At 31.5% G+C, this 24,039-nt stretch overlaps 2 protein-coding genes across 3 annotated transcripts in view; one reads left to right on the top strand and one right to left on the bottom strand.

Annotated features, from left to right (window-relative positions):
- The window catches only part of LOC118180967 (DNA mismatch repair protein Mlh3-like), a 49,104-nt gene extending 38,997 nt beyond the window's left edge, over positions 1-10,107 (bottom strand). Inside the window, exon 1 of one of the 2 annotated variants that reach the window (XM_035350050.2) lies at positions 9,972-10,107. The gene's annotated coding sequence lies outside the window, so the exon portion shown is untranslated. The remainder of the gene's footprint in view (positions 1-9,971) is intronic. The other variant, XM_035350051.2, reaches the window with a different exon arrangement.
- Positions 10,108-10,543: 436 nt separating this feature from the next.
- Positions 10,544-24,039, top strand: part of LOC118180966 (uncharacterized) — a 62,106-nt gene continuing 48,610 nt past the window's right edge. The window contains exons 1-2 of the mRNA XM_035350049.2: positions 10,544-10,821; positions 13,414-14,036. Coding sequence (XP_035205940.1) covers positions 13,476-14,036 — 561 coding nt within the window. The 5' untranslated portion in view covers positions 10,544-10,821; positions 13,414-13,475. The remainder of the gene's footprint in view (positions 10,822-13,413; positions 14,037-24,039) is intronic.

Raw genomic sequence — 24,039 nt, 5'->3', positions numbered from 1 at the left:
TTTTGCAGTGAATGTGAAAAGCAAAGTACACATAATCACGGTCATGAAACATCCCAAAATTTTTATATAATTTAAATAATTATAACATTTTTCTCATCACCAGAAGATATGAGATGTGCCAAACTACGCAATTTTTTTCCATAAATGGAAAAGTCTTCTTCAAACACGTTGGGTTTGGTGTAATCTTGATTACACGTGTTAGTTACTGTTCTTCAGTAAAGACTCCTTTTTTCCCCCTCTATCACGCATTTTCGAAAAAAAAATTATTAAAATTTGGGACCTGCTTGCTACAGAAGAGCATGCTGTTGAATATTTCCAAAGTTATGGAATCTTACTGGCCTAAAAAAAATGTGTTAATGGCCATGAAATAGCGCTTTATTTTAAAATCTAGTGAAAATAATTGCTTTTACAGCATACCTCTTTAATAAAAACAATGGTACTTTTTAATGAAAAATTAAATATAAATAAATGATAATATATTAAACTTGAAAGCAAAATAGGAATTAAATAGTTTTCTTTTTCTTTTTTTTTTTTTCTTTTTTTTTGGCGGCTTTTTTTTTTTTTTTTTTTGGTTGATGGTATTATTCGTAAGTATCGTAGCTATAAGAAATTCATGCAATCTAATAATTAACTTTAAAAAAAAAGGTTGATTAAATTTTTGTACACAATAAATTAATAACTTATAGATTAATGCCAGAAAGTTGTAAAATAAAAATTTCTGATCTTTACTATTATTTTAATATCACGGAAGGATAAAATTAAATTCTGTATATTTTGATATAACGTGATAACATGAAGTAAAAGGTACATCATTTACTTTTTGAGAAATCTCCCTTCAAAAAAAAAAAAAAAAAAAAGAGTCGATAAGTTAAAAAAACACTGCATTGATTTTCAGCGTTATTATTACATAATAGCAGATTTCATATTTGATAACTGCAATTAAAATGATTTTTACATTTAAATAAAATATATATCTTTACTGTTTGTATTTGTTTTGGAGGTTTAATGACATCATTTAGCTTATATACATCCTAAAACACTGATAATTTCTTGAATTAAAATATTGGGTTTTAATGAAAGTTTCCTACCACTGCAAACAATGCCTGTACAAATAGTTCACATTGGCATGCTTACCCATATTTTGCCAAACGATTTTTAAAATTTGAAACAAAGAGACTTTCTTTAGAACACTGTGTTGTGAAATTTCTAAAAAAATATTGTTATCATTAAGATGTCTGACATGGAACTACAGTACAAAGTCTGAAATCCGGACTCGTCGGGACTTCGGCGATTCCGGATATTAGATCATCAGTTTAAATCTAGTAAGATGGCATGTAGAAATTATAAAATTAAAAATATGAAACCTGATTTACGAAGTAATGGGTATCAAAATTTACAACAACAAAAAACCTTAATATTTATTTGTTTACCTTATTAAACATTTCTTTCAATGTAAGTTGTTTAAGTTGTTTCATTTTTTGTGCTAATACCTCTTTAATTCTGTACACAGATATAATCTCTTGTTTAGTTACATTGTTGAAGTTTAGTTACTGCTGTGTCAAGAATTCCGACTAACTTGTCAATCGAAATTTTTTCATTTTTCAGTAACTTTTCTGTCACTTTCTTCACTATCGGTATTTTCTGGATCTAGAACCACACTACAGATTTCGCTATTCATTAATTGATCAATGATTGAGAAGCATTGTCATCACAATGAAAAAAGTTCTTTTATAACTGCTTCCCCACATTTCTTACAAAATCTGTTAATTGGAAAATTTCACCTTTGTTTTGCAATATCCAAAAACCTTTAAAATGCGCAGCTATCATCATCAAATTTGGCTATTGTTCACTATAGATATTTGGCTATGCATCATGAGCTTGGCGACTAATGACTAATTGTTCCATTAAATTTTATCTTGTTTCTATCACGCATTGAGACAATTAAGCTTGAATTGTATTAGTTTAGTTATTTATTATACTTATGTTTATTACTTGCACATGCTGAAGGCTTATCAGAGTTCTGAATAAATAAATTCCCACATATACTTAAGCCTTATTGAAGGGCGGCGCTAGATATCTCACCGCCTGATGAAGTCTCTGTGGGTCCTAAATTCTGTGACCCGATACCCTGGTGCTGGATCTAGGTTTATGCGAATAACAAATCAGTTATTCTTAATTCAAATAGCCCTAAATGTAATCTTTTAGCGTATGAGTATTATACACAAAATCTATTTTTAGCATACAGAAAGAAATTTTTGTTAAATTTTTCCTTGTCAACATGTTTTAGTGCATTTAACTTAAATCTGTAATCATCGACAAGTGTAATGTCAATATAAAAGGTTACCATACTTCTTTGTTATTCAATTACTAACATAAAAAAAAAAATGTTTAGACATCGCTACAGGAGTCATTACTCAAGTTGTCATGTGTTGATGAACATGCAATGATAAAAGGAAAGTATAATAAATAATGATTCGCCAGGTTGCTGTCAGATCAACAATGTGGAATGTTTCGGTTTGAGATGTGTGCCAACCAGATACGAAGCAATGGGGTCAAATTATTGATCGTACAAATTTATGCTAAAATGATTGTTTGTTCAATAACAAGGTATTTTATTTAGTGTCAAAGTAAATTAAGAATCAGGACTCTCCAGATGTTTTATTATGCACAGAGAGGGGGAATCCAATGCGCATACGTAAAGCCTACCAGAAAAACATTGTTGGTGGTTTTGAAGTCCCGATTTTTTATCATTCTGGATAATGGATGTACGGATTTCGGACTTAGCACTGTGTCATGCTACCTGATTAGAACCATCATTTACTTCCAGTTCTGTTTCAAAAAGTCAGGTGCGGAATGTCATCAAATCATGTGTATAGCTTTAGTTACTAATGTTTTATCATATGACACCATAAAGGTTTGGTACCGAAAGTTAAAAAAACAGGGACTATAAACATTCAAGAAGCAGAGCCCTCTGGCCAGCCTAGTGATGTTTGTGAAACCGACCTACGAGAACTTGTGAAAGATCAGTATGTAACCATTCGAGAGCTTGCTAAGCAGTTAGACGTTAGTGCCATGCCCATTAGTCGTGTCATGCATCACATAAGCTTGATGTACAAGTTCAATGGCTGGGTGCCATATGAGCTGATTCAAGAAGATAAGGTCAAATGTGTTCAGGTCTGCATTAATCTGCTTGAATATCAATGCAAGAACAAAACTGTGGACCAAATCATCACTTGTGATGAAAAGTGGATTTACTACAACCACACAGGCTAAAAGGGCTAAAAGTAGGTCTGCACCCAATGAGCTTGTTGGCAGTGCCACAAAGCTCAAATTGACTAACAAAAAGATACTGCTTTGTATCTGGTGGGAATGCCATGGTATTCTCCACAAAGAGTATTTGAAAAAGGTAAAATCAACAACAGTAAGGTATACAGTGAGATGCTAGTCCATGCTGATGCTCCTATCAAGAAAAAACACCAAACTAAGTTCTGGCGTAAAAAAGGTAACGTTTCATCAAGATAATGCAAGAGCACATGTGTCTGTATTCACCGACTGGACTGTTGAGACTGATTGAGGTCAGGACTGTTTCCTGGCCATGACAACAATTTAATGCTCTTTGTACGACATCACTCTTTCGATATTTTGGCCATGTGGCAAGGAGCAGAGTCCTGCTGAAAAATAAATGAAGCATTGTTGGGAAAGAGATCTCTGATGGAAGGTAGAAGTTTTTTTTCTAGAATAGTGTCAATGTATTTTTTGGCATTCAGTGTCCCATCGATGACATGAAGACGACCAATACCATCTGCTTACATGCATGACCAAATCATAACACTAACTAGATTCTTCATAGTTGCTTGAATGCAGTCACGATGTAGCTCTTCTCCTATTCTATGTCTTACATATTTTCCCCCTTTACTACCGACTAACGATATCTTAGTTTCATCACTCTATATAACTTGTGACCACTGATCATCTGTCCAATTAATGTGTTCCTTTGCCCACTGTAGTCTTTTTTTCGTTGCTGAAAATTAAGATAAGGCTTTTTTCGTGGAATTCTACCTCTCAGTCCAACATCTGTTAATCTTCTCCTGATTGTTCTTGAACTGATAGAAACATCAGCATCATTCAGATCAATTCTGATGGCCACTGATGACATTTTTCTATCTTGGAGACATAGTCTTTTTATTCTTCTGTCATCAATAGATGTGGTGCACCTGTTTCGGCCTTTACCTTCTTTGTTTTTTATTGAATTTGTCTCCTGATATCGTAAACAAAATTTTCGGATTCCAGATGTAGACACTGAACCAGCCACCTGTTTTGCAATTTCAGCATAGGAAAGACCACTTTCTCGTAACACAATAATATTATATCTCTTTCTAGGTGTTCGATCTACACTTTTTTTGATGTCATTGCGTCTTGACTAAATATTAAAATTTTTTACAAAAATTCCTACTTGTAATTGCAGTGTACAAGAAACAGGTCCTCCTTCTACAGAACAAAGCAAAATAATGAATTGTTTCAAGTGTAAACATGATGCCAGCTTCTACTGGCAGTTACTAACATTTGATTGGTTCTCAGAACAAGAACAGTGATTGGACAGGAAAGCTAGACATTACAAACCACTTCATAACTGTGTTTTTTATTTATATTAAAGTACATATAACTTTTTTTGTATTGCAAATAATTGAATTTTGTGTTTTGTATTGAATTCAGTAATAAATTCTCTTTAAAGTGATATATACAAGTTTGCACTTTGCGAAACGTAACATTTTCTATAAGCATACAAAGTTAAAAAACATAAAAATTTCCAAAAGTGTCCACAATTTTGGCCACCACTGTACATGAAACACACCAAAAGGTCACCCAATGCTCACCAAATTTGGTGACAAAATTAGCCGAAAAAAACATCGCACTTGGCCGATATCTGTCCAATTTACCAAGATAGCCTTTTACCTCAATGTTGAATCGACTTCTCGCTGTAATCTAATATTTTTCTGCAGGACTTGGTCTCTTGAGCCGAAGTCTAGTTCTGCAGAATTGATTCAATGGGAAGTTAGCTGAAACTTCCCACCAACATAATAATTTACAAGTTGACAACTATAATGCAAAGTCGAAGAATTAAATCTTATTAGAGCGGGCTAAACCTAGTAACTATATCTTGAAAGGCAGAAACATGCTCTGTCAAAAAATCCAAAAACCTTCCCTTAAATGCTCTTAAACCTGATTTGCATTTTGGTAGAAAAACGAAAGAGAGACATGGCACTAGAGATATAAATCATGATAACTGATTAGATTAACATAATGGAAAGTTACAAACACTAGTTTTAAAACTATCTACAATCAGTGTTTAATTTTACTTAAAGTTATACTAAAAGCCAGTCGGCAGTACATAATATATTAATGGTGATGCATCAATGAAACCACATTACATATACTGTCAAATTTTGCATGTCTTAATATCTGAAGAAAATAACTGCATTTTTAACATTATATAGGATTTTATATAGGATTAGATTATGATGAAATTTGTTTTGTTATTTTTAATTTATGTATAGAATATTGTACATTAAAAAATTTAAGAGAAAAATTTACTTTCTTTCAGAATTATGAAATTAACAAAATTTACTTTTTATGGAACTAATTTTTTGGGCTAATCTTTGGTATATGGTAACAGGTAGTTTGGCGATGTTTTGGTAAGGTGATAAAGCTAGGACTTTAGCAGTGTACATGGATAAAGTCAAGAGTGTGTGCAATGCATGGAGGTAGGAAAGGGAGGAGGGGCCATTCCGTGCTAGAAGTGAAGCACTGCTTTAAAGCTTGGGTCACCAGACGGGGTGTTCTTTGTTTACATTCAGAAGCTCGCTTGACAAGATTCTGATAGTATTTCGACACACGACAGTTCCATAGAAATCGAAAAAGGGACACTCTCGCATGAAAGAAACATTCATAGTGTGATGGATAATAGCAATTTGTATAGTTTAGTGACATTTATGCAAAAATCACATCTTGGTTATTTTTCGATAACTAACAACAGCGATTTTGATTATGAATTTGTTTTATAAAATTCTAAGCTGTTGCATTACAAAAATATAGATTTTAAGAAAATTGCTAAAAGAGATCTGCCAAAATTTATTTTCTAGAAGATTTGAAAAGTTTGAAACTTATGGCTAAATGTAAATATAAAATTATGTATGTTAAAATATTTGTAATTAGGCACATAGGTCAGATTAAGTTTTTATTAAATAGAGTAACGCAGGCAAGGGCTATCTGCCTAAAGAGAGAGATGCCATCGTGGAGGAATTTTGAAGAAAAACTGATCTTTGAGTGGGTATTAAAAATAATACTTATAATTTTCATTCAAATTATATTCATATATATTTTTTATATAAAACTTTCGGGTGTATGCTAAATTAGTGTAAATTACTTTACACGAAAAATATAGTGAATGCACAGAGAAATTAAAGATTTGCACATGCCGGAAATGATAAATAGGAAATATGTATGGGTATTTATGCATGTGCTTGCAAAAAGCATGTATCTCCCTTTGACAAAATACTTAAATATTCATTAAATTATTTATAAATGTATTTGAAATGAAGAATTTATTCACTTATAAACAACTGCGAAAGTACTGTGAAGAAATCTGGTTGATCTTTACATTATGGTAACTTGGCATTTTTTTGGCGAAAATTTGGTGACCAACTATCCTACAGCAACCCTCTATTTTTTTTTTTTCCCGCCGCCATTTTGTCTTCACGAAGTAAAGACATGTTTCTTTTCTTTTATCTACTGAACACTTCTTCCAACAATCTACTAGCCGAATTACACTTATGCTAGAAATTTTATCTAACAAAACTGCTTAATCATGACAAATATTCACTGCAAAATTGAGAAAAAGTGCACAATACCATACTCCTTATGCGTTTTTCAAAATAACACATACACATAAACCATGTACACGCCGACTTATTTTTACTTAAAAAAACATCCCAGAATTGCACAAAAATGGCATTGCGCACACTCTTCACTATATCCATGTACACTGCTTTTTTCTCATAAATTAGAAAAATTTCACGAAAATACATGACAATTTTCTCAATCTTTAAACCCGGTAAAAAGAACATATATGAAATTACCTGATCGCGAAAAAGTATTTACCCTTTCCAAATATGAACATTTCCACATATAAAATAAATAAAATATCCAAAAACTTTTACCTCTAAATCATCTATTACATTAGACACGTCACCAACGAATTCATACCGCAACCATTACAAATACTTAGTTTCAGATATTTAAATTATTTCCATGCACGTTTACTTCAACTAAAACGTACACCAAATTCCTACAAACATAAAATTTACAAAATAACTATCATTTAATTAAAATATAATTAAATTCAAAAACACTACTTAAAATATAAATGAGCACATACATTAAATTAATACATACATAAATACCCATTTCGAATTCACTTTAGTTACGGCCATGGGATCCAAAAATTCACGAACACTGTTTCACACAACACAGAATAAAGCCAAATACAAAATTTCCAGATTTTTTCCCGATTTTCCCCTTTTTCCGATTAAAGAACCGTAATTCGTCCATTAATATCACATGACATATCCCATGATCTCTCATTTCCCTCACACAAAATAATGCGTAATCGGAACTCAGTACTGCTCACATTATTACCTAAGTCCCAGGTAGTAACCTTTATCGCCTCCAAAATGTCGCCAAACTACCAGTTACCATATTGTAAAGATCAACCAGAAATCTAATGATTAAATTTATCTAATTTATAATAATTATAAATGTTATCTAAATATATAATAACCTTAATATTGAATTGTAAACATAAATTGAAATCCTGTTGACAAATACGTTATAAAACTATTTAAGCAAGAATTGTTCGTATTGGAAAACAATCTGTTAAAAGGTATTGTAAAGCAAATGCTATGAGATGCACACTTAAGAACGTAATAAAGAGTTTTGGAATATGTATTGTTGAAATGAAGGGTAAAAAAAAAAAAAAAAATCTGATAAGTATAATTAAAAGAATTATTCCCTTTACATTTTATAATAACTCAGTTACAAGTTTTAAATAATACTTAAAAAAAAAAAAAAAAAAAAAAAAAACTTATTTTATTCCCTTTCAGAAATGTTCAGAGAAAGTCAAATACTATTTAATACCTATTTAATTATTAGGAATTAGCAAAATACTTATTTAAAGTATTTCGCTAATTCCTAATAATTCTCTAATTTAAAATGAACCGAATAGAGCATTAATTATAAATTGACTTACATTTTTCGATTTAAAAGAAGCCAAAAAATCATGTCATATTTAAGAAAGTATTTTAGGAAGAAGCTCTATAAATAGAAAAGAAATAATGCATAATTTTAATATTAATAATACAATAAACTTTTATCTTAATTTTTGTACCTTAATCGAATAAAATCGAATTACCTTAATTTTTTTTTCTAATGTAATTAACGAAAACTTGTGAAAATATTTCATTCAAATTAAACCATTCTGAGAAAACTGTCCTGTGAAAAGTATAGCATTTAATTCCATTCAGAATGAAATGTTGTTTAAAAATATGTTGTTTTCACATACTTAGGACTCTGAAGTGTTGTAGAAAAAGAAAATATATACATTTATATGTATATTTGCGACGTAATTACAAAATATTTACACCCGAACGCGTCAAATCCCATAGAACTGAATGGTAAATGACCCAATGTTTTGGTCACCACTTAGGGATCGCCGGTGCTTCAGAGCAGGGTACGGAGAAACTTGTTTAGGGCGACTCCATCTTACTTCCTACCACCATGGTGCAATACCATTTTTGTGCAATTCTGTGGTGTTTTTTTAAGTGAAAATAGGTTGACGTGTACATGGATACCGTGTATGTGCAATTCTTAAAAACGCGGCAAGCAGTTTGCGATTCTGCACTTTCTCCCAATTTCGCACCTAATCTTTGTCATGATTAAGCACTTTTGTTCCATAAAAGTTCTAGCATAAGCTTAATTCGGCTAGTAGATTGTTAAAAAAAAAATGTTGAGTTAAAAAAAAAAAAAAAAAAACATGCCTTTACTTTGCGAAAACAAAATGGCATCCAAACAAAAACTAGCAGGTTGCTGTAGCGGTGTTGGTCCCTAAATTTTCGCCAAAAAATCGCCAAGTTATCATAATCCAAAGATTAACCATTTTTTGTAGTAACCTTGATTTTTGTAGTAACCTTTATCAAAAATTGGGTTTCATACCTCACACACTAGTTTACACAATAAGATCAAAAATATGGATTATTTTCATATCTTTCAATGTCAGAATTATAAGCTTCATCATACATAGTTTGTCGACACGATATATTATCAATTATTACTGTATTGTTTAAAACAGCTCAACATGAATAAAATTATTATTTTCAGGCTTCTCTTTTTAGATTATCTAAATATCTGGCCAACACCTATTTGTAAATAACACAGAAAGTGTGCGTTCAAATGTAATCAAATTTACAACAGAAAATAAAATTCAAAATTTACTTTTTTTTTTTTTTTTTTGTACAAAATTTTTATAGACCTGAATTTTGAACTAATGACATTCTGCAAATGAAATCAGTGGCAGTTTTTAAAATTTACCGAACTATATTTTTAAATCCTCTAACCTGAAGCTATTTAGATTATTTTCCCACGCAATATGTTATTCATAAATACAATAATTTCGTTATTTTCCTAAAATTAAATTCCTTTAATCATGATCAAGTAAGATCATCAGTTATTGCGCCAATAAACGGCATATTTTGAAAAAAAAAAAAAAAAAGGTAAATCAATAATCATTACTTCTCTTTCCACCCAAAAAAAATGCGCACTAAAATTTAATCCCATGAAGGCTTTTAATTACAGTAATCATAGAAGATATTAATTGCATATGAGCATTACACGAGTAAGAATGATATATTAAACATTACTTTTCATCTCAGGTCATGGATTATTTATAAGCTGACATTTTTCTTTTAAATTATAATAACGAAAAACATTATGAACGTTGATAAATTATTTTGTGTATCCCTCCTTCACTTTCAACCACAGATGATAATATCGTAGTTGAAGTTCTTTTTTTTTTCAACAATAAATCTTTTTAAACAACGCTAAGATTTTATATTTATTTGCATATATATAAAGTGTTATTTGCATTTTATATTTTAATGCATAATTAGATGTTAATGTGGATGTATTAAGAAATGATCAAAATTGTATTAAAATTAAAAAGGGGATAAATGTAAAATTAGTATGTTAAATTTGTTTATATCTCACTTGCATATATCTTATGTAACATACACTGTATAAATACTAAAGATTTAAATATAGACAGAAGAGCGAGAAACAATTTTTACTAATTTAAAAAAAAAAAAAAAACTATTCTTTTTTTTTTTTTTTTTGATAATTTTGTAAATCTAAACTTGATCATCAACCAGCGCCATCTGTTGATTAAACGTAACAGCGTTCTTGTGCATTTTTCAAATTAATTCTGATTGGTTGCTGGAATTAAAGGGACATGCTCGAAAGCAGCGTTCCAGCGTGAAGCTAAAATCAAATCAACATTGTCGTGTTTACAGGCAACAGCGGAAAGCCGGTGAAAGGTATAAAAGAAATCGGTAGTTAGATATATTGGTGGAAAGTGTGCTTTTTATGTTATTTTTCGATTAATCAGCCCGAGTTTTAAATTGTATGCAGAAAATTTAGAGGATCGCTCATTTTATAACAGTAAGAATTTCAAGTAAAGAATTAATTCATTTGGATTTAAATCTCGCTAAAAATGTAAGTATAAATTACAATCAATTCAGATTTTTAAGCTGGCTATCTGAAATAACAACTGTAAATAAATAAATAAATAAAAGTATGTTTAAGTATACAGAGCTTGTTAATTGAATGCCTTTAAATTTGCTATCTAAATCCCGAATTATACATACTTCTGTGTAATATCTTAAAACCGATCGAAATCTGATACGATATGTTATTTGAGTGTAACTTAATGAATTAATAATTTTTGCTCACAGTAAGGAAATAAATTCTATTTCCCTGTCACTTTTGAAATAAATGTCTGTTTATAGAACCTAGTAGGTGTTTAATAATATTTTATTTCTTATATAATATTCTTGTATAATTTCTTGTATGAATTGCTTTTTCTCCAACAGAAATTCAGCCTTTAAGTAGTTAGCCATAATCTGCATAAATGTTATATATAGATTTTGATTTAATTGGATTCTAGAAAATAACTTCTCAGTTTGTGAAATTTTCAGTTTTGATGTAATCTTAATCTCTCAAAATTCCAGTTTCAAAGATTTTTTTTTTTTTTTTTTTAAATCTTTCTATGTAGACAGTCATAGCATAGAACTCAGAGTATGGATATATAATATTTGTGCTCTCTTAACTTAGTATAACAAAATTCGATATTTGACTGAAAAAAAAAATGGACAGATTTCTATTAGAGTCTCGTTTTTTTATCTAAAAATTAACTTTTTTTAAATCCCTTCTTTAACAAAATGATCATTTAATAGTTTATTTATTTACTAATTGTATTTTTTTATTTAAAGAACTTGCTTTCTTCTATATGCAAAATTCACATTTTTTTAAAAGTTTTATTAATTACAAGTATATAATTTTGAGATATATATTTTATACATAATTCTGCATATATATATAGTAAAGCATTTTTTTTTTTTTTTTTTTTTTTTTTTTTTTTAGTATTTACTATACATGTAATCAGACTTTACACTGACTAACTTTATAGTTAATAGTGATGTGTTTGAAACCAGTAATCATGTCATATCTATTGTTTCATATCAAATGAATATTTAATACATACATTTAAATAAAGCATCAATTTTCTATTTAGTTTCTTGATCTGAATTAAAAGCATGTTTATTGCTATCATTTCCTGTAATTTTTAATATAATAAACTGTACTTTTTTTCTAAATATTGAATTTTTGCTTTTATATAATGCCCACTTATAATAGTTTTGTAGCTGTTATATAACTCATTGCATATTTTGAAAATTTTGAATTTTCAATAAACTAATTTTTAAAATTAAAATTTAATCATTCTTATAAAATTTTATATTTTCTGATAAATTAATTATCAGTTGGATATTATGCATTTTCAAGGTAATTTTAACTTTTTTTAAAACTTGAAATTAGGAAAAATGATTATTGCTAATTATTATTATTAAATAATATAGTTGTTTTCTTATAAGAATATGAATGTTAATTTGTGTAATAGACACTTTATTAAAACTTTTGACACCTTATTAAAAACGTTCGCATGAAAACGTATGGCATAAACTATAAAAATTATGCTAATATAATAAATTTGGTTCATTATAATTGATTGTATTCAGAATAATTCATTTGACTGCATTTTATCCACAGTGTATCAAAATTGCCCTCATTAAATGATACACAGTCTAGAGTAAATAAAGATTAATAATATTAATTGTCAGTAGTTGCAATCAGTACTTATCAGTACTTATCAGTACTGGTATTAGCGCAACCAACTTGGTGCAGTTTCACGATGTTTTATATAGAAAACTGGTTTGGTTTATTTAAGTACGGCAAAGCATACGAGGGCTATATGAGGAGAGGGATGCTTTCGTGGGTAGGGGGATTTTCTGAGGGAAATTGGCTCATGTCTACGTTGCAGATGGGGAAAACTACGAAAACATCCATGCAGCCAGCCCGATCACCGGAATTCAAGCCCGGGGCCAAACTACCAGTGTTTAGCGAGTTGACAGCTCGGCCGCTGGTGGGGCCTTTTACAGAATACAAAGAATGATCACTTATAATGGTAAAAATATTTATTACATACATGTGCAATATTACGTACATATTTTAGGCTTTAATTAGGTTTCTAACTGGAAAATCAATCATCACTTTAAGAATAGATTTATTACAATTGTTCCTTTTAGTGATTTTATAGGAACTGTATTCCTATCAGCATTTTATTGTCGCATTGTAGGCAAATAATACAAGTACATATTTTAAAACTGAATTTAAGTTAAAGAAATAATCACGATTTTTCTATAAAAATCATTGGAGCTTTGAATACAGAAAACAGAACATATACGAAAATGGCGACATTTGCTTGATGAAAACTAAAGAATTGTTATGTGTGTGGTTGCTACAGTTTCGTACATTCTAAAAATTTTGCCGATAGTGGTTGCGTTAATATGTAAATAAGCTAAGCTTCTTAAATTCGAATCACAGCTGAAGATAAGACGTTGATAGTTCCAGGCATGCGAGTATTAAGAAATCCATTTAGCTATCTGATCTATTCTCTCATGTTATGTATAAAACTGTACAATTTTCCTTTTTAAGAAACTGAATATTTTAATTATTTCTTTAATATTACAGGAACATGGAATAGCTATTTTTCTAGCTTTGAGTATTAGGATTCTTCAGTTCAAAAGTGAAAAATGCCATCTAAATTAGAACAGCTTCAGCTGCAATTTCGGCAGCGATTGATGCAAGAAAAGGAAGAGCGAATGATCAAAATCCATACTGATAACCAACAGAAAGCTTTAACTAAAGTGTCAAAATATAATGGGGCTGTCAATGGACAAAGTGCTATATCAGTTCCTAAACTACAAACAACTATTACACCTCCTCAAACTCATCATTCTCCAATAAAGAAAGGTAGCCCAGGAGTTGATCGATCCCGCCCTCTTCCGCCCATTTCAAATGACCAACGAGCTAATTCCAGTAATCGTGTAAGTCCACTTAGTGCACCACATGAAAATACCGCAAAACCTGTAGCTACAAACTCTCGGTCAAAATCTGTAGATTTAGAATCAAGACAAAGTCCACCTAGGAGTTTTCAGAATTCTCGAGTACAGCCACGGAATGGATATAGCAAGCAATCAGAAGCCGAATTCAAACAATCTTCTCAACAGTTAGAGCCTGAGAAGAAGCCAGATCCAGATTTATTGACTAGACTGAAACAGGCTGAACTCCAGCGTTTGAAAGCAAATGCCAAGGTTAGTTTAATCTTCTTGAAATTATAATTTTAAAATTCTTCATGTAAATATTTTGACATAATTTATGACTCTGAAATTAGTAATGATAAAACCTATAGAAATGGCAAGTTCAGATTAGCAATGAATTTGAAAAGGCTGTTTTTATGAAATTTATTTTGACAGCTGTCAAAAAGAAATTAAAAACCAAGACATCGTAGCTGTTAATTACTTTTCCAGTTATTACGTATTAACTATTGCTATTTATGTATTAACTATTTATGAAGTTATGGTATTAGTGAATATATTTTTTAGTCATTGATTAATTTTTCTTGACAGTTCTTTTTCTGAGTTTGTAACGAATTTCAGAAATTCAATGCATATTTCTTTTATATTTGTTTATGAACTTTTATACTGCTAATTAAGATGTATTCAGTGTATGAAAATATCAGAAGTTTCCTAAAAACTGTGCCAGCTTCTTAAAAACTTTAAAGAGCTAAAATTAATTGGGTTACTATTTATAATTAACAATAACATATAAATTAACTGGAAAATAATTTTTCTGAGATTCTAAAGTGAACTTGTTCTGTGTGGTTCCTTGTGATGTGAAATATGATTTTATGTTAAGCATATTATCTAATATAATAATTAATTTGATAATTCACTAATCAAAGCTTTATATTTTTAACTTTCTTAAATGTAAATTGCACATTTGTTTAGGAGATCTAGGGGAATTTAAAAGGAAATTATTTAATCCGTTAAAAAAGTAACTGTGAAAGGTTAAAATCAATTGTGTTGTGAGTTATTTCACTTGTCTGATAGTAGCATCAGAACAGGCCCACGAAATTCATCGTGGTATGGAGAACAAAACTGCGCTTGTCGTTGGCAAGAGCCTTGAGCATCATACAGATGACAGTACGACTTTGCTTGGTTGATTCCTTTCCCCCTTCCAATTTTGATGGAGAGCTCCTCGGGGGGGGGATGGGTCCGAGGTCTTCCCACCCCTCTTCCCCTACCACCAACCTCTCAAGAGGACTTTCGGTGCGCCCATGCCGCCTGGACACTATACATTTACAAAAATCCATGCCTTCTCCGGGATTCGAACCCGAGCCCTTCGGTACCGCAGTAGGCTGCCAATTACAGTTATACAGGTTCCGGAACAAAATGTCGCCAAGTTTGGCGACTTTTGGAGATTTCTCGGTAAATTTTATGACAAAAATTAGTCGCCCAAACCATCTCCAGCTTGGCGATATCTGGCGGATTTAGCGTGATATCCATTTACCACAATTTTAAATAGACCTGTACTTGTAACCTTACTTTTCCGTCAGAGCTTTACTTTCTTCAGACTCTTCATGTTACGTTATACAAATATTACATTTTCACTTATGATTTCATTAAAATTATTTACATATGGATAAAATTCGTAACAGTATTTATTGACTTGCAAAAAATTTTTTGGCTTATCATGTGGAACAAAATTATAAATCCTTAGAGAATGTTATACATTACTAAATCATTGATAGACATTTAAGGGAAACAACCGAAGTTCGAATTATTTTAATTCATTTATTACCCGACACTTTAAAGCAAGTTGAAAATGGTGTCAAAAATTGAAAATTTTGAAATTAAATGTCCCGGATCAATTTTTATTACACGGGAATCAATTCTTCATGTATTTCATGTCCGCAATTATCCTCTACATCAGGATCTTGAATACTGGAGTCTTCCACAGTGCTTGTCGGCTTCAGGGGATGTTTGAAGCTCCTGCGTTACTCGAAACATTTATTTCCTCATAGCCATAAACTTGTCGATGGATGCACAATTATCTCTGTTGCCGATTTGTCCAATTCAGCGCAAATTTTTTTGCTGGTTTTTTGTTCTACTTTTCTGTCCATGATGTAATCAGAGACTATTACACTGTAGTACTTCTGTGATCACAGAAACATGACTGTCACAACTATCGATATTAACAGAGGCATGTCGCTCGGGATATTTACTTATCGAGAATGATGGTCACTGTAATTGCGAGCGCAACTTCGTAGAGCTATTTATTAGCACGCTACAGAAAGCTAGTCTGGAAACTTTTTAATTTTCCCTTTGTGTCTTATGTAAACAGCTCCCGTTTTGAAAAAGGAAAAGTAATCATTTTTATTAATCATTATATAATATTTGTTGTTTGATCATCAGTTTGCCTTCGATGATTTCAGTGGATTTGCCAACGAAATGTTTTCTAAAGACATTATCAGTCATTTTATAAATATTTATACCACCATTAAGAATAACAGCAGACATTTCTAACGCTGAGCTTGTGCATCTTGGCAGTACAGAATTTGCTCTAAGTCTCATGCTCATGCATCTGTACTGTCATTACTAAATATGAATAATAAACATATATATTTAGTACTGATATACTGGGATTATAATAAGCATTAAAAGAAATTATTTTAACATCAAAACAATAGTATAATTTATAATTTTATTTTTCAGAATGAAATGTTTTTCTGCCTGCTGGTCTGTCGAAAAAGTTTAAATTAATCTTATTCCGTATCTTTATCTTGCCAATTTAGTCAATGTTTTCAAAAGTCTTGTCGACATTGAACTTGATTTATTCGAAACAGCACTGGCATTCGATTGACTATTCTGTAGTCCATTTCTTTGAAAACCGAGAAACAGGTTTTAGTAATGTGAATGCCCTTTCAAAAAATGAGCAATGAACGCGTGCGAGATACCTACACCCACAATTTGGCGGCGTTGTTCCGGATCATGCTCGTTGGCCTTTCTTGGAGCTGGTAAACTTTTCATTAGATTCGCTTTCCCCGACCGCTTGTTATCTTACGAAAATAAAATCTGGGGAGTTTGTTCAAGTTGATAAGCCATCTGTGCCTACTTTTCCTTTCCGCATTCACAGCATATTGGAAGATTTTTTTCAAATAAACCCAAAATTAAAAGAAATCTAATTAAATCGTCAACTACAAACATTCGATTGGGATCTAATGACTTTAGCTGAACAGCAGAAGTACTAAGTTGTCGACGCATGACATCTTCATGATAAGAAAAAAATAATTGTGCTTCTTATTAGTTAAAGAAGAAATTAACATATATGTTCAGAGCACAATGCATGATATGCACATTTTGTACTTGAACCGAGACACTACGACTAAAATAAATATTAAATATCTAAGCTTTAGATATAAATTGTAAAATTAAAAACGGATCGAAGCATATATTTTTCTTTGGTTTACTGCTAAATATGAGTCGAAATCACATCGAGATTTCTAAAAATATATTCTTTTAGAATGTTACTAGAAAACTTCATTAATTAGAAATATTATAATTCCTGCTTTCCTTATCGTTGAAAGGTATAAATCCTTTAAAAGCTAGTTAAACTCTATTGCAATAACTGAAGATGTTTAGGAATGAAGAAGACGAATGAGCATAAGAAGAATGAAGCTGTTTTGGAGAGGAAACTATTATTGCTCAGCTGAAGTTTGCTTTCTAAAAACAATTAGAAAAAATAAAAGTAAATTTATTCTTTTGGATTCATCCATCAGACTGATGTAGTTTGTCTGCTGAAGATTGTTCATGGGAGATTCCAACAGTTCTATCGATCTTTTTTTAAAGTAAATAGAAACGGTTGACCTGAACGTGATGTAATACATTTGGCCTCATTTGTCCATTAAACTCACAGATATCATGCATCTATGGGTCACTGAAATGTTTTCCCTTCATTTTTTGACGTCAAACTGTCTTTTCGCTCGATAATATTTATTCGATGAAAGTCTGTTGTGAATAACAATGAATATAATGCGCGCTTTGAAAAGTTTTTGTCATCTTAGAAGTAAATTTTTTGAAAAATTATTCCTTATGTTCCATAAGGTGTTTTATAAATTTTAATATAACAAACTGTAAATTCTTAAATTTGAATTTTAATAGAGTCGCTTTAGTGTGATCATGAATTTTTAGATTATAGGAAAACATTCGAAGGCTACCTGCCTAGGAGGAGAGAATTCTTTGTGGAGAAAGGAAAACTGGCTCGGACTCAAATTACTCACATGGAAGAACAAGGTTATTATAATACAAATTTACTTCTGTGTGACGTCACAGGCTTCTTGTGAAACAACTACTCCCTTTATGGTTACTTTCTCCCACTTCCCTAAGAAGACCACCTCTGGCGAAGCAGTAAAGTTGCTGAACACTGGTAGTTCGGTCCGAGGTTTCCAATCCCGCTAACAGACTGGCTGTATGGGTGTTTTTCTGGTTTTCCGCATGTGTAACGTGTATACGAATCAGTTTTCCTTAGAAAATCTTCCACGAAGGCATCCCTTCCCTTAAACAGATAGTCCTCGAGTGCTTTGCCGTAATCAAATACAAACACCCAATTCTGCAAGTCAACGTTGTGCAGAGCCTAATCTTATTGATGTTGGAGAAAGCTACGCAAACTCCCAAGCAGCCAAAAATTTGGCCGGGATTTGAATCCACGTCGAACTACTAGTGTTCAGTGGTTTTACCACTCGGCCGCTTCTAAGCTGAAGGAAAGTCATGCAGAATTGTTATGCTGAATGCATGGAATCTAGAATCGGGATGAGGGATTTAAACTTCAGAATCTGGGTTTGGATTTTCGATAAGGATTATTGTGCTATGATGTATTTTTACCCTAACTCTAATGATTAGAAGTATTTGAATACGAAAATTAAACCACTAGTTGTAAAGCTACTAGTTTAAAAAACAATAAGAAAATATCTGAAATTTGAAAATATGTTTCATAATCGCTGGAAAGGCTTCTTGATTTTCTAGATCTCCAAAGCGTCCTCCTCAGTCCGCGAAAATAATCGTGGAAATTCGCGCTGCTATGAAATTTCTATCTTGATGATAATTAAATTGATTGAATTCAGGTTTCATTTAAATATAATAAACGTTTATGGAATTTCCCCTCCTTTTTCATATTTTTTTCTTTTTCTCCTTTCCTTTTTAGTCTAAAGGGGCTTTGTCCCTGAAGGACTATTGTTTTCGTTTTGCGATTTTGCGTTGAATCACTATAAATGTCCGTTTCACTTTTCAAACTGTTGCCACCAAATGTTAAAGTTCTGCATTATATTTGAAGAAATTAAATAATGAAAAATCTGTATAAATGTATGTAGTATATTTCTCGCATTGTGATAAAACAACGGTACCTAGAGCCATGGAATTCTGAATGACGTAATCAACTCCCGTGAATATGGGCATGTGGAAGCCCAAATTTGGAATTTGTTTTATTATCGATTTCATATTTTGTAAATCTTTAACGAATTTTTGATTAACAAACTCAAGGATTTCAAAGCGAGCCATGGCAACGTTGTACAGAAAAAAACATTTTTATCTCCAGCGCGTGAGATTGCCTATCAGAAATTCTAAAGGATATGCTCATTTTAAAACTATTTTGTGATATTGCTTTCTAACTGAATTTTATAGTTTAAGTGCGAAGAACGTGATATTTAATAAATAAAGGTAACTGACAAAATGTTAAAAAAAAACACCACTTTAAACGTAATTTAAGATCTGAAAACCTTTCAGATTTTTATTTATTTATTTATTTAAAGCTATATAATGCAGAGCAAGTTGTTGAGGATATTTATTTTATTTAATATACAAGATATTTGGAAAGACTTTGAAGTTTATTCAGACAGATATGCTTATTTTAAAATTATTTTGCGACATTACAATTGAACTGAATTTTCAATAGCAATATCGTAGTGCAAAGAACATGATATTTAATAAATAAAAGGTAACACAAAAAACGTTAAAAAAAACGCCCCTTTGGACGTAATTTAAAATCTGAAACCTTTCAATTTTTTTTTTTAATGAAACCAGTGTTAAAATTGATAGGCCTACTTTGAAACGAAGCATTACACATTAGCCACACTATAATTTAATAGCACAATTTAATATTGCTGCATAATAATAAATTGATCACATATTTTATAATCGTATACAATTTTAGATCACAGAGTGTAACAAATGAGGAGTTACAAAGCTTAAAAAATTAGAAGTAGCATGCGACGTGTTTGTTAGACGTTAGGTCATGCTGCCCTTTGCCTAAATGTTTCGGGATATAACATTTGGACCATACAATTAACACATTTAAAATAACTGCTTTATAGTCCATTGTAAGTTCCCAGCGATTATGGTAAAAAGTTGTGTGAAGATGGAAGACATTGATTCTTCCTTGATGTTTTCTCCGTTTTTAGTTTTTTTGGTTTATAATACCTTGATAAGGTATATACCGCCCAGAGCACTGCATATTTTTCATGTTTCTTCGTACAATTTAATCCATTAATGGCCGAGTGGGTAAAACTTGTAGCACTGTTAATTCATTTAGAGTTTGTTCCCGGCTAATGAGCTAATTTAATAAAATAAACTAGTTCATTAGCTGTGGTTTTACCGAAACTTGCGTAAACAGAAATTACCTTAGAAAATTCTCCGCAAAAATATCTCTTTTAAGATACGTGTTCTCATGTGTTTTGCCGTAATCTGTTAAACCATTTCAGATGCTTCGTGTTCAGAACAATATTTAAAGTTATGAAAGTTTTTTTTTAATTTCATCGACTACGTTATTAGGATACGGCAAATCACACAAGGGCTATCTGTCTAAGGGGCAAGATGACTTCATGGAGGACCTTTTTAAGGAAAACTTGCTCATATTCATGTTATACATGGACAAAATCACGAAAACTTCCATGTAACTAGCCCTTTTGCTGAAGTCTGAGGCTGGATCGCTTAATTCTTTGGAAGCATTTCCATTCTTTTTTGCGTTTTTTACTGCTTGTATGATGATAAAATCACTGCTTGTACTTGTATGATGGCATGTTATTAAAAAAAATCTTATCCTTCCTCAAAAATTTCTTGTCGATGATGGTCATCAGTCAAGCCTACAGTTTTTCTACATCGAACCTGTACATATTTTTCCATGACATAACTGTTACCGGTTCTCAAAAATATCAAAGTATTATGTTCTAAAAATAGAAAAAAAGGAAACAAAAAGTAACATAAAAATTGCCGCACGCTAATGGAAATCTGTCCAATGGTATTATCTGATTTTTTCTCGTTAAATTCTTTTTATACAAACATACCTCTTGTGTAGCTTCCCTTTTACTCTCTCCTGTTTGCTCTTTCAAATCCACTGATTCATGTTTCCCGTCCACTGTTATCGGCTGTTTGCGTTTGTCTGCCCTAACGTGCTTTCTAGCAATTAAGAGGGAAGCATGCATGGCTTCATCTCTCGCGCAGGAATTTTTATTAGCAATGCAAGAAGACTTCATTAGCCACAGCCTTGTGTAACTTTTTAACTACTGTCTTGAAGGATTTGGCTCAATGCTTTGTAAAACGCTGAAAAGCGTATTTTTGCAAAGCAGGACGTAGATGGGTAGAAGCGTTATTTCTTTTTACCTACGTCCAATAAAGTTTTTTACCTACGTCCAAAACACTTTTTTTTCATGTTAACACCGATATGATTATGCTTTATGCTAAAGTGATTAAATGATTTCTGTTTAACTGAGGAGGAGGATATGAAAAAAATCAACGCAGTACTTACGATAATTAGCTTATCTATGAAGAGAAATAAATTTTGTATAATTGATTTACTTATGTCTTTTTTGCTACGATTGCTCTCATTTGCATGACAGTAACATCAGTCAGCACTTATGTATATAAATATGGCAACGGTAAGGGCTTGGAGCTTGTTGTTAAGTCTTGGGCACCTTGTGGCAGACAATACGACTTTGCTAAACTTCGTTCAAGTTTTGAAGAAAAATCTTCTAGTGATTAATCTGAATATCTCCCTCTCCTCTTTCTCCTCCAAAATCTTCTCGAGAGGACTTTTAGCTGTACAGTATTTTAAATGCTCCTACGTCACAAAGACATTGAACGCTTACAAATATCCATGTCTTCTCTGGGACTCGAACTCTGCCCAAGGCTATATTCACCGGCTGTCTTCCCACCATGCGAACAATGAGGCAACTTTTATCAATGCTTACCCAAAGGCCGTGAGATTAAAGCCAGCAAACATTGTTATTTCGCCAAGAATCCATTTTAGTTGGATCAAAGGACTGGCTGCATAAAAATTCCTAATGTCTAATGGAGGCATCCTCTTCAGTAAGAAGTTAGGCCTTGCACATTTTGCTACAATTCAATATTACAATCTATATATCTGTTACAAAATGAATGCAATATACAATGAAAAAAACAAAGTAATGAAAGAAAACATCACTGAACTGACGACTAGGATAGCTGTATTTCTCTCTCATGGTTAGAGTAGAGAGAAGGGTACCTCTTGTATTATTGGGAAATTGTTGTTTCATTTATTGCCACATTGTTTCATTTATGGAGGCCTGAGTAGTTGAATGTTATGGAAACCCTATTATCACATAATCGGTTGCATGATTGCGGTAAATTCGTAAGAGCTTGTGGTGTGTGTTGGTTTGGAAGTATATTGCTTGTTTTGTAGTTTAGACGGTAAAACTGCTAAATGAGTTAAGATTAATTTGAAGTTTCTGTACGATTTGGAAAGAAAGGGGAAAAGGGCACTACTTGACTGGTGTGTGAATGAAGGTATACTTAGTAGCCAATAACCTTTTGCGGCACAATGTGTATTCCTTCTGTACGCATAGAAAAATTGAAAGAAAAAGGATTTTTAGGTTACTATAGGTTACCTTGAACCTTCTTTAGTTATAGTAGATGGCAGCTAAATACAAACCAGTCCATATATTTTAGCCGTGCTTAGTTTTTTAAGACCCTCATTTTTCAAAGAAATCTTCCAAATTTATTTAGGGTATAAAAGTAATTGTTTGAAAAGAAATTTCTTTTTTGGCTTTTCACTTTCCTGAGAACATTCCGTCAACTAAGTCCAAGCAACATCCTGGAGAAAGGTGCCGTGTTTGTTATAAGCATCATATTAGGAAAGCGACTATGTGGCAGTGCAAACAATGCAAAGTAGCACTGCATTTACTTACTTGCTTTGAAAAATATCACACTCTGCATAATTATTAGTAATTGGTTTTTTTGTTATAGCATGAATTTATTTCATTTAGTTTTATTTTGTTGTTATTAATTTATTTTTGTTTTGCAATTCTAATTACGTGAAGACAGCTTAAATGTATTCATATGTCAACAATATTTTAGAAATAAATAAATTCTTACGTAAAATGTACTGCTTTTACATTCTACTCCAAGCAACCAAAAATTATATCCGTTCCACATGCAAATATTTTCTCAAATAAATCCGTACCCAAGGGGTTAAGCTACGCTATTTTATAAAGGATAAGGATAAGCTATTTTATAAATTTGTAAAGGATATTGTGTAATTCCTTGAAAAAAAAATAAATATTGGAAATTTACCTTCTGAGAAGGTTTTATTAACCCTTCTGATTCTTGTAATACAAGATATCATCTGACATGTTGGAACTGATAACAAACATAACTTGATATTCATACCACGTAAATGAATCATTTGGAGTTGTTTACTTGAGAGATAACGGTTCCCTTGATGCAAATACTCGCACGCGAGTATTAGGTCAATTTATCTTGTGAAACAGTTCTGTCTGAATGCGATAAGAAATGAATACAGATCAGCTCTAGGATACAACGTTTAGTACAGCTCTTTAAATTGCGGATGTTTGTTTAAATGGGCGAGGCAAAAATACGTTTTTTTTTATTAGTATTAAGAACAACGAATAGGCTCCTAAAAAGAATGCATTTGTTTTTGACACGCTTCTGTCATCCTTTTGTCATGGTTAGAATGAAGTGAAAGAACTGTATATTACTAGCCTTTGTCTGCAGCTGAAAATAGTATTTAACTCGAATACATTGAGTAGTTTGTAACTGAATTCTGTTTACTCAAAGCGCACGAACTCTTTTTTCCTGAATACTGAACCGGAAACCTTTATTTTATCTAAGAGCAATAAATGCAGCTTGAGAAAATAAAAATAAATTAATAAGTATTTATTTAAACGGGATATAATAAGCAAATTATTTTTGATATAAGGGAGATTCTTTG

The sequence above is a fragment of the Stegodyphus dumicola genome, chromosome 2 (assembly GCF_044657685.1).
Source record: "Stegodyphus dumicola isolate Sdum_Otavi_A_Nest chromosome 2, ASM4465768v1".
In the NCBI taxonomy this organism is placed as follows: Eukaryota; Metazoa; Arthropoda; class Arachnida; order Araneae; family Eresidae; genus Stegodyphus; species Stegodyphus dumicola.
This window is presented reverse-complemented; position numbering and strand designations above follow the sequence as displayed.